Genomic DNA, 13049 nt, shown 5'->3' with positions numbered 1-13049 from the left:
CACTTGGCTCAGTGCAGGTACTGGCAGTGCAATGGTGGAACCCAAAATGAAAATACTAAAGATACTTACGTGGGGGACTGATGTGTTCTAACTTATGCACCCCTCAATAGAGGTAGAATTTAGGGCCTCGCCGTAAAAGTCAAGGCTTTTTTTTTTTTACTATGATACTGCCTTCTGTCAGCAATGGCTCTCTAATGATTGGTTCTTGGAATGCCTAAGGCGAATAGACGAGTGATCGGTAGTGATCCAAGAGCTCGTTCCCAAGCGCTTAAACCAGGAGTGTTGCTAACCCGTGCAGGACGAGGAATAACTGGCAAAACAACCTAAAAATCCTAAAATATCATGACAGATCCTCTCCGAAGAATCATTTGCCAGGTCAGAATAAAGACTTATAGCCTTTCCTATTTATCGTTAAATTTTCGTACTTGAGATCACCGTCTTTGTAAGGTACTACGGTACTGTACAAGCGCGTGGGATATGGGAACTGGCGAACGGATAAGACAGCTTGCCACGTAAGCGGAGTATCATACCACCGAGGCTTAGTAATCGGGTCCACAACATTCTAAAGGAAGGAATTTTTTGCGCCAACGACCGCCTCTTTCCTTCCTCTCTTCTCCGCACACTGACCGTTTCTCTTTGCTCCACCCCCAGCTTTTGCCCTAAAAAATCCGAAGAAAAAAGTTTGCCCCGCGTTTCCACCCTCTACACCCTCAAACAGGTGTTCATCAACTCTGTTCACTTACCCCCTTCCTTTGCCTTCTCGAGAGCATTTTTATTTTCACGAACAACCGGAGATTAATAACAAAGCCGTCGTTGTTCATGAATCTTTCCCCCACAAAAAATTCACCATCGATTCGCTCTCGGCTTATACGGCCTTTGAAAAAGACCAGACGGGCTTCTAACATACGCTCCATCACTTAAAAATCTGTTCTCCAGGCAACCTCAAAATCAAGGAGAAATTTTTTTCCATTTGTTTTTTGTCGCCAAACAAAAGGGAATCCTCTCCACGACTAGCCTATCAGATCCGGTCCAGTTCATGCTGTTTTTTCTCGCCGCTCTTGCTTTAGAATCATCAACCACCACGCAAACTTCGTCCAGTCAATAAGCTCCGATAAACCGCAATCATGGCTACCATCAATGTCCGTCGCGATGTTACTGATCCCTTCTACCGTTATAAGATGGAACGTCTTCAGTCCAAGATTGAAGGGAAGGGCAATGGTATCAAATCGGTCATTGTCAACCTTAGTAGTGTTGCTCATTCCCTGAGTCGTGATCCTGCATGTAAGTTCTATTTTTAGTTCTCAATATACCATCGAATCTTCATTTGTGGATACGGAAGCTTGGTAGTTTACTAATAGTAAATATATAGATGTTGTCAAATTCTTCGGATTCGAGCTGGGTGCCCAAGTCACTGCCAACCCTACTGACGATCGATATATCATCAATGGTGCCCATGACGCAGGCAAACTTCAGGGTTATCTTGATACCTTTATTTCTAAGTTTGTGCTTTGCAAGAAGTGCAAGAATCCTGAGACCGATCTGATTGTTCAGAAGGATGGGACTATTCTTCGCGATTGCAAAGCCTGTGGTCAACGCACCGATGTTGATGCTCGTCACAAACTTTCCTCTTTCATCACCAAGAACCCACCAAAGAGGGAAAAGAAGGCCAGAGTCTCTAAAAAGAGTGGCAAGAAGAACGGCGATGCCGAGAATGGCAACTCCCCTAAGGACAGTGGCTCTGAAGATATGAATGGAGAGGCCGACGGCGGTTCTGATGACGAACTCACCCGCCGTATTCAAGCTGAAGCCAAAGAGCTTCCTACAAATGGTGATGGCGTCGAGGCTAAGGATGACGATTGGGCAGTTGACATGTCAGAGGAAGCCATCAAGGCCCGTGCCCAGAGCCTTCCCGATGATTTGAAGCGCTCTTTGGTCATCGAGGGCGACGACGAAGCTGCCGGTGGTGACAATCCCTTCGATCAACTCGGATCTTGGATTGTGGCACAAAAAGCTGAGAACAATGGCGAAGTGGACGACGTGGAGATTTATAAGAAGGCCCAAGCACTTGGCATTGAGTTGAACCATCGTACTCTTCAAGTACTTGCTCAAACTCTCTTCGACGAGAATATCATCAAGAAGAACCAGGTCAAGGTTCACGCTGGTCTTCTCAAGAAGGTTCGTGCTCTCATGCTCATACACGGAAACCATTTAGCTTACAGACTTTTAGATGATAACTTCCGAACGCCATGAAAAAGCGTTCTTGGGAGGAACAGAGCGTTTCGTGGGCAACGACCATCCAGAGCTTATTTCAGCTATCCCTACCCTTCTTATGGCATACTACGAAAACGATCTTGCCTCGGAGGATACTATCACCAAATGGGGTAGCAGGGCCAGCCAGAAGTACGTCGATGTTCAGACGAGCAAGAAGGTTCGCAAGGCAGCAGCGCCATTCCTCACTTGGCTTCAAGAGGCAGATGAAGATGGTAGTGACGATGATGAGGACGATGATGAGTAGGAGTGCGGCTTACGAGTCGCATAAGTATCGGCTTATGTTGCTGCCTGGGGCTAACGCCAAGTTTGCATGTTATGATTGTTTCAACTTTAGTTATTTTTCCTGTTTTCTTTCCTGCCAACGGCATATCAATGCCAGTGTTACTTTACGTGTTTTGAAATTCAGGGTTATGTAACGAAAGCAAAATTGCAAGTGGAAATTTTACGACCGCTAAATGGTATAGCTCTTGGACACAATTTATCGTTGGCCACTCATTGCACCTTGTTGCAGCGCCTTAAAACAACACCAAATGGGGGGAAAAGGGTGACATGAATAATTCATGTTCCCGTGTCAACATCCCTGTGAACTAACATAAAACCATATCCCCAAGCAAGCAGTCCGCGTCCCCCACACGCAATAACGACGGACATGGGCGCAGCTTGCTACGATATAAGCCCCAGACCGCGCGAGCCCTCAACGGGGCGCGGCATGGCATGGCTGTTGAAACCAGAGAGCTTTTGCTACCAAGTCTTGCCGCGCCTCGCTGAGGGTGAGGTCTCACAAGGTCTATCATGTAGAAGAGCTCAACGATTCATCGGAGTTCACGTAGACCACAAAACTTCTAAATCTTGATGTTTATCGCAATGGAAGACTTCCTGCAGGAACCTGGAAGGGGATCCAGAAGTGGTCCTGGCACATTTTCACGCTAAAATCCAGAAAACTAACTTCTGGATTCCAAATTTTCCAAAATCTGATCTTGCCCCCTCCCCTCCCAGTTGAATTTTGAAAGACTCGGAGATCCGGAAACTTGTATACATATCATATACAATTGGTTCAGCGAACCCCAAGGCCGCAATTCTCGACACATTAGGCCCAAGCGCACAAAGTATGATACATAGAGGACTGGCAACCCACAGGGGCATGCGATCTTATGAAAAATCATCTCCCACCATGCTTGGATTCGTTAGGCCCCATACGCGTGATTCCATCTTACCCCAATGATCATAATCTAGAAGTTTAGAAGGGGGGGGGGGTGTTTGGCAATGGTGGTTTGGGATCACAGGGTGTTTGGCAATGCGATTTGGTTTAGAGTTTCATCGTGTGATTTGGATAATACATATCTGGATAAACATCAGCACAACACCTGTTTTTCTGTTTCTTTTTTGTTCTTTTTTATTTCTTAGCCAAAAAATTAAAAATTAAAAATTGCTATATAATACAATAATGTTATGTTAAGTGACCCAAATTGCAATTCCAATCACATCAAGCACAGGGTGTTTAAGCAGATAAGCAGAGTGATTTCATCATAAAATCATGATTTGAAATCCAAATCACGTCCGACGAACACCCCAAAGTTCTTTTTTCCATTTTTTTTTTTCCCCATAGGATTGCTCCGTGATCCTGACTCTTTCTATCGTATGTTCCCAGGGGGAGTCCTTTAATGGTTAGATCTTTCGTTTGGTATGGGCGGATGCAGTACAGTTGGGCAACTTGTACAATACTTAAGTTGTAAAGCCGGCGTAAAAAAAGACGACCAACAATCAAGTAGGTCACCGAACTGTACTTCTGTGAGCGCGCGCCGTGGCATTCCACCATTGGGCATATCTGAGGCTGTTAGAGTTCGTTGGGCAAAGTAAAGTGGAGTGAGTGCTTAGGGGCCCCTTGTCGGCCCCAGTGGTACCTTCTGCTCTGTTCTGAATAGACTCTATTACCGCTGCCAGATCTTTTCCACCTCAGTGCTTTATGTCCAACTGATATGTTCCTATATACACTACATGTGAATAAAAGATAGAATAGAAATCTCTGCGGGGCGGGGGGTTATGAGCTTTTGCAAGCTTTGTTGCAGTAGGTATGATATTAGGTTTCAGAACACAGCCACGATAATTGAGATTTATTGAGTAAGTTTAAAGGAGTGGTGGTTATCAGAGCAAGGGTTTCACAGAGTGATGTGAATCGAAGAGTGGGGAGTGGCCGAGTGCAGGTATCATACCATGCGCAGTGTGTAGGGTTGAACGTGATAAGAATGGTATGAAAAGTTGAAGGGAAGAGCCAGAAAGGAAGGGAATGGGAGAAGGGAACGTATATAAAGGAAAAAACACCAACACTGGCGTTCTCTAGTGCGCACCGTGCAAGTATGTCCAACAAAATTCTAGATTATTATATCGAGTGATTGACTGTGAGTGCAGTCCAATAACCTACTTGCCATTAGTCACTCGCCACAAGGAGAGGTCATAAGATTCATAAAAGTAGTATTGCCGAAAAAATACCACATGCGCCACAACATACCACTGACACATAATTGCAGCTGGCTAGAAGGCCGCACTCGGGGACTTGGATGCTAGCTGAGCACCAATCTCCTCCGGGAGTTCCACGATCAGTAGGCGCACATCCAACCCCGATACCACATCGAGCGAAAGCAGGTTGTATCAGTATTTCATTCGTAGTATATTCACATCATCGATATCACTACCGGTGCGGGCGTGACCCAGCCCACGCTGTCGACTGCGTCCGGCTAGGCGCCCTCTTGGGGAAGCTCTTTCAAAGTCCCACTATAACCCATCATTGCGGGGGTTACAAGGTCTGTGAATGAAGCGTTTTGGAGCCAGCTCCGTGGGGGACTTTCGCAGCCTCTGAGCGTCCTCGTGCCACCGCGACACAGGACGTAGAATGACCCCAGGGGTCGAGGCCGCCGATCTTATGGCTCTCTTAAATAAGGACTGAGAACAAGCATAGTGCCTTCGCCAGCCGTGGCCTGGACTGGGAGGCTTTTTTATGGGTATTCTGGCGTTGGGTCGAGCCCTTCCAAGTTTGCTGCCCTGCACCATGTCCACATACTCAAGAGAGCTTGCAAATTTGCAGACTAAATTGATCAAATCCTTGTCGACTTGAGCCTCGGCCACCCCTCAGAAACGGTAGTCCCAGTGGGAGGAAGCGTATCGGAGATAGCCATACTCTCTGACAGCTATTTAGAACGTTGCATGGAATACCAGTGCACTCTTATCTCCGAATGTTTCATCTGGCTCCGTGACTGCACTCCTTCCAAAGTTAGAGAACATGAGAAACGTCAGGTATAACGCCGCAATACTCCTTTGTCCAAGGGCCATGCTCGGTATATTCAGGAGAGACTTTTGCCCCATTCCAAGCCCAGTGCATAGGGTGCCCACAGTTTCCGCTTTAGTTAATATCCGACTGAGCTACACCCTCAGGCTATTGATCCATGTCATAAACGCAAACGAGGGCTCGTTTTCGACATACGAGAATACCGGTATGGCCTTTGACCGATGGATTCCATATCTCGAAGTAGCAGGGGGAGCCGGGGTAGGCCACGGGGGAGCCATTTTGGTACTGAAGATAGATGATTACATTCTCAGCTTTGTGCCACCACCGCCCCGGCGAATGTGCTTCGTCTCACACATCAGCTATACCTCATAGTTTATATTTCGTATCACTTCCGGTTTTCGAGCGATCCGACTCCTTGCTTCAGCTTGATTGCGACGCTAAGCTCGCGCAACGCCAACTCTCTTTCCGCACACGCATCCCATGAAAGTATTCTAAGAATAAAAGATGCTTCTTCTCTGCAGAGATGCCCTAAAAGCAGGTGGAGGATCCTGTCATAGAGCGGGCGGCCAGCATATGGCCTGATGGAGCTTTGCTGTCTTCACGCCTTCTCTACAAGCTCTTTTCTTTGCTCAAGCTCCCCAATGCCGTTGGGTCCAAGCCTACTTCGTATCTCTTCTAGATGCTCCCTTGCTACATCACTGATATCCTGCCGAGTGAGTATAACTTGGGGACTAGACGAAAATAGCAGGTTCTTCAGGTCACCAGTAGTCGCTACGAGACACAGGACTATCCTTTTCCAATCTAAATCACTGTCGTCTCCTGGTAGAATAGGCCCTCCTGCTCCCGCACGGCCAGGGATGCGTGGGGCGGACGGGGGGGCGCAGATCAATAGATATCAGGATGTCCGCATGTCGAGTCCAGTTTAAAAGATTCAACCACATATAGACACCGGACAACACCTCTCGTTACCTACTATTAGAACCAATATTATCCCTACCATCTAAACAAAATTGTGAAAGTTTAGCAAGTGTTTGGTTCGAGATTTCGCTGGATTTCATACCCCCTGGCTTCACCACAGCACAAGCATCTGGGTTCCGTATTAACTAAATTCTCCCCAAGTCCACGTTTCCTAAGTTACCCGTAGGCTTGGTAGGCCCAATGACCGGATCTCTCTCCGAGCACTAGCAGATCCACCAATAGCAGTGGTCACAGTTTGCTCGATGGTTTCAAACAATATATCGGAAAACCTCCCTTCGTTTGCCGCTCCACACTCGAAGCCCATCGGAAGGGTACTAGGGCTAGCAAATGAACACATAGGGGTATTCTCTATACCAGGCCCAGAAATAGCGGCACTAAAGTTGATCCTAGCAGCGGCGATTGTTCGGTGCCTTGACCTGCTGGAGATGGAAACTCATGGATTGATCATGTTCATTTGTCCTGCCAAAGGCGGAGGAAATCAATCAAGACGGAATCGTGAATCGGGCTAGACCGGACCCAGCAACTGTTGCCACTAATGAGACAATAGATGTTGTCTTGAACCCCTCCAGCTTTACCACTGCTTTCTTCAGTTTTGTTTCTTAATAAACTTCTGGGTTCCAATCCACGGCTTTCTGTAGCCATCCTCATCATCCTGCTGCGGTGGCTCCAGTAGCTTGTGCAATGCATCTAACACCTTCACGAGGCTCTGGATTGCCAGGGCAGCCGGTTTGGAGATGTTCTTTTTCCTTTTGGTAAGCTGGATAATCTCGTCAGCCTCTACCAAACCAACGATTAATATCTCCAAATGACTCTGCGGGCCTCCAGTAATTCTGGGGGCACCGAAAACCGTAATGGCAATGTCAAAAAGACCTAAATTTGCTTTGATGGCTACAGCGGGGTGTCTGCTGCTGGTGAGATAGTTTCGAATACCCCCAAGGCTTTGGTATCATATAAAAAGAAAGCTCGACGGCCAAGAGCAGCTATCGTGGGATTTTGCCGTATTAATTTATTTCCTTCCGAGACAACCGAGGATATCTGCGATACTGCCTACTGCTATAAACTTGATCTTCTATTTTAGGACAATTTATTGCCCGAGTCCATGAATGCCAATGATTGGGGGTGACTCCGACCATTTCGTGCGCAGGTTTAACTTAGATTGCGTCTCAGCAGCACGTCCAATAAGGTAATGACACTCCAGTACTCGAATAGACCTGTCCGCTGCCAACACAAATCCGCACGACTTTCAATCACCTTCTACTTCAAGCCCGGGTGCAACAATAACAATAATAATTATGATATGACATAAATAAAATTTGACCACCACTCTAAGACCACCAACCAATCACCCTCCTTCCTCTTCCATCACCAAAAGGTCACAAACCCAAATTTACGGCGAGCACAGACACAACGCTAAGAGCTCGATGAGCCCGGGAGAAGCGATCGTCTACTCGAATAGTCCGCTGGCAGAATTTAGGGCTGGGAACGGCCGAAATGGTTATTACCGGTATCTCACCTCGCGAATCTATTTTAGCAGTCGGTCAAAAGGAAGATCCTTAGTAGCGGTACGATAGAGCGGTATCCCGTCGTATGATACCTCAGGCCAGAGCTGGTACCGCGGTGTGCAGTACTCGTACCAGCATCTCAGGTAATGTTGAGAACGTCCACGTTCAACTCGAATCAGACATTTCCATGTATCATACCACTAACTTGTACCGCCTGCCGCCACTTTCCCACTCTTCATAAACAATCGACACATCCTTTGAATTTCTTTTCCAAAGCGGTGACCAGGATGAACTACTATCGCTTTCGAACGGGACTGCCAAGGAGAAGCAGACTGATCCATAAACTGCAATCCTCGAGCATTGGCGAGAAAGGGCAGAAAGCCTGTGGTGGCAAGGTAGGGATTATTATGTTGATCGATCAAGAGACTTCGTGAGAGGAAATACAGGATTGCAGAAGTTAGGAACCCAGACCAGTTGCACCGGTGTTTGCACTCCTCCGGAGATGACGAATCGGAGATCCCGAAGGGCTTCTCGAGGTCGCAAGTGATCCCCATGGGACAGGACTATGCTAAACTCAATCTCGTGTACCATACAAGTACGGTAATTCTTACCCTGCACCGGAAGCCAGCAGCCAGCTGTGCTAATATGTGCATATTATCAACTCCGGGTTGTTCGTGTCTATCGGGCCTCATCCTTTCAACTCATATTGACCACCCACCTACTCACTACCCCACAGGATCTTGCAATGCAAGGATAATATATTTGATTGAACGCTGATCCTTTCTCCCGCCTTGACCACACCCGAGTACCGTACCGTACTCGTACAGCAAACCGCTGAAGAAGAAGAAAAAAAACAAAGACTGACGAATCACCTTGAGAATTGTGAAAACTTATATCACAAAGATCACCAATGCTGTACCCAAAGATCCTATCCAATAACACACCTCACATTCAGCAAGGGTGGAAGGCTTGAGCCAAGACACTATCCAGCCATGTGCAAACCCATCAACCCGGGAGAACTGATGTTTCACTACTAGATACAACAGTGATACTGTAATTACAACTTGGCATAGTCCTTCACGACCTCAATTCTGATTCTGATACCCCCCCCCACATGAGAGGCTACTTGACCTTCACCTACATTGTAATACCCCTCAGTACGGTACTGTACCATGCTTGTAGAATATTTCTCTTTGGACATGACGTGGATTAAGTGAGGGGTGAGGTTCCACGCTAGCTGAAGAGACTCTTCAACATTGCAGCAAGACCACTAAGCCCTATTGTTCCGCATTCACATACATTAAGATAGCTGACCTATTAGCATTATACAATCTCGTAAACTCGCTTAGATACTTATGATACCATTGACCGTATCCGGCACTTCCACCGTATTACTCGAATGCGCCTTGAGCTCTGCACAATAATGGAGCTAGAGTGGAGTAAAAGAAGGTTAAGTGTCACTCAGTGCTCGCTGGTTCAGTTGCGATGGGGATAGCTTGGCGCCAAGATGCCTCTCAGGTTAATGCAGCCTCGGGGCCAAGGCTGTAGACTACCGGTATCAGCGTTGGCATAGCGTCCCAGTGGACTATGGCCCATCGCGTGTTGGATGCCAAGCAGCCAAGGACGGTTGCTGGAGCAACACGCCACGTGAAGTAGATTGGGTGTGATAATGCGCATCGATCCAAGCTCGAGTTGTCCAACGCAACTCCACACCACCAAAATCCAACACACAAAAAGCATCTAGGTGCCCTGTAACGTGTAATGTTTGTTCCTAGGCAACTCCAGAAAAAATCTTTATGCCAACAACAGAAGGAATCTACGCCTCTCGCCCCTACCGAGAAATCTACCAAAAATGATTATATCGACCCGACCTTGGCGAAGGAAATGGTGATGACCCTCGAGATATTGTTTTCGGATCATGGAATCGAAAGTGGCCCCCCCGAATGGTTTTCCGCAAGGATGCGATCTGTGGAAGGGGAAAGTGACTGTAAGAAAGCTAATTTAATTGCCGGTTACCTTCTGCTAATTATATGGGCGTTAGTTATCCATCTATCCGCGCTGTTAGACTGTCCGCTGTTGGCCGAGATGAAGCCAAAGCCATCGCAAATGACCCTCCGAAAGGCTCTCACTCAATATCCTTCGGACTTTTTACAAGTAGGTTTGATTCAGAAGCCATATATGTTGTCAATGCAGCTAACGTTAGCTACAGCTGAGCAAAGACAAATACTATATTCGGCGGCGGCAGGAATATCTGGCTTCTTCGAGATCCCCCGCGGGCCACCCGAAGTGTTCAGAAGATTCCACAATCTATATTGTGGACCTTCCCTCGTGGCCACTTGAATTCTGGTGCATATGCTGATTTTAACTCTTCCTCGTCAAGGAGCCTCATGTTACAGGCATAACTCTAAACCCTGGGAGGGTAGCTAGGATGCTATCGCAATCAGCGATGCCGAGAAAATACCTGCCGGTGCAGTTTGTCGAAGCTGGTGATACTGCATGGGCATTCGTGATACTATCCGCCGCGGTGTCGCACGAAGACGCAGAGAATCAGGGATTGTGGCCAAAAGATTGGATAATTATGACAAAGTGAGTTCATAGTTATCAAATACCTCATACAAAATTAGCTAACCCGGGCAAGGCATGAATGGAGAAAGAGAGACGAGGAATACCAACACCTGCGAGGGAGGCGACCAACCTCTCCCGCACGCATAAGGCTGCCAGAACGCCACGACGGGGCATCTGGTTCGTCGGTTCAACAAATGTGGTCTGATTTACCGATTTTCCCAACCGTCCCTGTAGATCCGGCCTCAGTCCGGGAAGGCGATCAAAAAATGAATGCCGATTATGAATCTGGACTAATTGTCTACCTAACCAACATACACCCGCTGACAACCAAAGAAACCATTACTTCTTTTATCACCCGGCAGGTGGATCGATATAATGGAAAAAAGCGCTCATCCACTCTGAAGGACAGAGATGGCCCCCCAGTAAACATCAATTATGTCGATTACTCGAAAGGGTTGACGACGGCATACCTGCGGCTGCGTAAAGCGCAGGACTCGGAGTTGGTGGTCTCTGCACTGAAAAAGCGGAAACGTAGGATGCAAGATGGCAACGACAAAAAAGGAAAGAAAGTTACAAACGATAGTGGAAGAGATAATTGGGTTAAGGCTACAAACGTGGAGGGGAACGAAGAGAGAATTTATTGGGAAAAGGTTCTTGCTGCTAAATGGAAGGGGAAGGGGAAAAACAAACGGAAATTGCCGTCACATGATGCTGGAGAGTCTTCTTCCAAACAAATCAAATTTTCAGACTAAAACTTTACAATGAAACAAATGTTCGATTACTTTCACCGGGAACACTGTTAATGACTATGTATAGCATAAGATAGTCCGCCCATCAGTCCAGCACCAACACGAGGAAGATAATTCTTCCAAACAAAACCCCTTTCCAATTTATTTGTTGCCAGTAACAGAACCGATGGTGTCCTTCACGCCCCGGGCAGCAGAGTCGGCAGTGTCAGTGGCCGACTGAGCTACTCCCTTGGACCGGCTTGAGGCATCATCAGAGCCCGAGCGCAAGCTGTCGGTGGCCTTCTGGGTAGTGGACTTCTGCGAACTATACGGAAATAAGTTGTCAGTGAGTGCTAGATAGTGGATTCCATGATCAGGACTTACTCGGGCTGAACGGCACCAGTGGTTCTATCGTAGGCACCTGAGGCAGTGTCTCCCAGCTTCTGAGTGGTTGGCTTTTGGGACTCTGGGGTTATCTTGTCGGTAGCCTGGTCGGTGAAAGACTTTCTTCCTAACTTGATATTAGAAACCAACGAAAGAATTTCAGAGGACTATGGAAAGCACCGACCGAAATCAGACATGATGATTGACGATTGTTTGCTTTGAAAAGTTAAAAGTCTAAAGGATTTGTGATTGCTCGAATGCTTGAGTGTATTGGTGATGAGGAAATGTCTGTCGATTGGGGGTCAAGGACCCATTTTTATAGATTTATCTTCTTCCTACAGAACCTCCGTTCTGGGGAGCTCTCGCCCATCGGTACTCGAACATTGTAGAGTACCGTAAAGAAAGCACCATCGATGTCAGGATGTCGTCACAGCACTACGAGGTGGTTGTCCTCGCCGCGATACCAGAGTGATGGACAGGACATTGGTTGAAAACAAGCAAAGTGGCGGAAGTTGGCAGAAGTGACATACTCGAGTGGAGTACCCGTACGGTAATTTACTTAGTTAGTCCCAGTCTCTCTCTCTCATTCTTGCGTAGAAGCCACCACTACCTCTACCGATAGCCCGAACGAAGCAAGCAAGGGCGTCTCGCGGGGGGGGGTGCCCACGCCTAATCACATGCTTGAAAGTCCCCAGGTAGGTAGGCCCAAGGGAATACAGATGCTGTTTTTTCTCTTTCCCATTTGCTTGGACGAATTCGCTCCAACGTTTTTCTGTGTGACGTCAGCTCCCATTTTAGCCTTTTAAGCATTGGATTTACCAGTAACCCCAGGACGATCATCCACCTTTATCCAGCGGGAGGGAGAGCCGCATTCAAAAAAAAATCAAGATCTGACGTCACTTGTTTCCCTATCATAATAAGAAATTTTTTGATAAACCGTTGTGGTGCCTGTTCGCCCCATTCCCCTCGCGGGGGATCTTATGATAGGATGAAAAAGAAATGGTCCAAATCTTGGTAACAAGGACTTAGGGCTTCGGGGGGCTTTTTTCCCAATGCCTTTCTTCTTTCCCTTTTCCGCCACGATATGAGACAGATTACTCAACCACAGCCGGTTAGATGGTATGAGATGATAAATTAGCGACGAGTCGAAAATACCATACTGTATCGTGCGCACGGCGCGAGTACAAGTACACACGACACAGAACTCGAGTATCGGTACCCGTACTCTACACCCGGGGCTATTTTTGCGGGGAATATGATACAAGTATCGCATTTCATCCAACGGTTATAAATCAAACCTAGAAGGAAAGAAAATATCAAAAGTTAATAAAAAATCCAACA

General features: G+C 47.1%; 3 protein-coding genes; 2 read left to right on the top strand and 1 right to left on the bottom strand.

The window, feature by feature from the left end:
- The first annotated feature begins 610 nt into the window (after positions 1-610).
- Positions 611-2727, top strand: GSTUM_00004696001 (uncharacterized protein). XM_002836325.2 has 4 exons: positions 611-1281; positions 1370-1792; positions 1865-2175; positions 2228-2727. Exons 1-4 carry the CDS (start codon positions 1125-1127, stop codon positions 2513-2515), a joined length of 1179 nt encoding a protein of 392 aa, XP_002836371.1. The 5' UTR covers positions 611-1124; the 3' UTR covers positions 2516-2727.
- A 7065-nt stretch (positions 2728-9792) lies between these two features.
- GSTUM_00004695001 (uncharacterized protein) lies at positions 9793-11348 on the top strand (the record flags this gene model as incomplete). The annotated part of the gene is made up of 5 exons (XM_002836324.1): positions 9793-10018; positions 10073-10185; positions 10241-10345; positions 10412-10617; positions 10670-11348. 5 exons carry the CDS (start codon positions 9793-9795, stop codon positions 11346-11348), a joined length of 1329 nt encoding a protein of 442 aa, XP_002836370.1.
- A 3-nt stretch (positions 11349-11351) lies between these two features.
- GSTUM_00004694001 (uncharacterized protein) lies at positions 11352-12255 on the bottom strand. XM_002836323.2 has 3 exons: positions 11893-12255; positions 11709-11835; positions 11352-11649 (listed from the first exon to the last, which is right to left on the bottom strand). Exons 1-3 carry the CDS (start codon positions 11903-11905, stop codon positions 11487-11489), a joined length of 303 nt encoding a protein of 100 aa, XP_002836369.1. The 5' UTR covers positions 11906-12255; the 3' UTR covers positions 11352-11486.
- Between the last annotated feature and the right edge of the window lie 794 nt (positions 12256-13049).

The sequence above is a fragment of the Tuber melanosporum genome, assembly GCF_000151645.1.
Source record: "Tuber melanosporum whole genome shotgun sequence assembly, scaffold_14, strain Mel28".
Lineage (NCBI taxonomy): Eukaryota > Fungi > Ascomycota > Pezizomycetes > Pezizales > Tuberaceae > Tuber > Tuber melanosporum.
This window is presented reverse-complemented; position numbering and strand designations above follow the sequence as displayed.

What these genes read in the sequence shown, in the direction of transcription:
- GSTUM_00004696001 (XM_002836325.2), top strand. Translation starts at nt 1,125, where the DNA reads ATGGCTACCATCAATGTCCGTCGCGATGTTACTGATCCCTTCTACCGT. An exon ending in CCTGAGTCGTGATCCTGCAT is followed by an intron (nt 1,282 to 1,369) that starts GTAAGTTCTATT and finishes GTAAATATATAG; the next exon opens with ATGTTGTCAAATTCTTCGGA. An exon ending in TGATGACGAACTCACCCGCC is followed by an intron (nt 1,793 to 1,864) that starts GTATTCAAGCTG and finishes ACGATTGGGCAG; the next exon opens with TTGACATGTCAGAGGAAGCC.
- GSTUM_00004694001 (XM_002836323.2), bottom strand. An exon ending in ACTGGTGCCGTTCAGCCCGA is followed by an intron (nt 11,650 to 11,708) that starts GTAAGTCCTGAT and finishes ATTTCCGTATAG; the next exon opens with TTCGCAGAAGTCCACTACCC.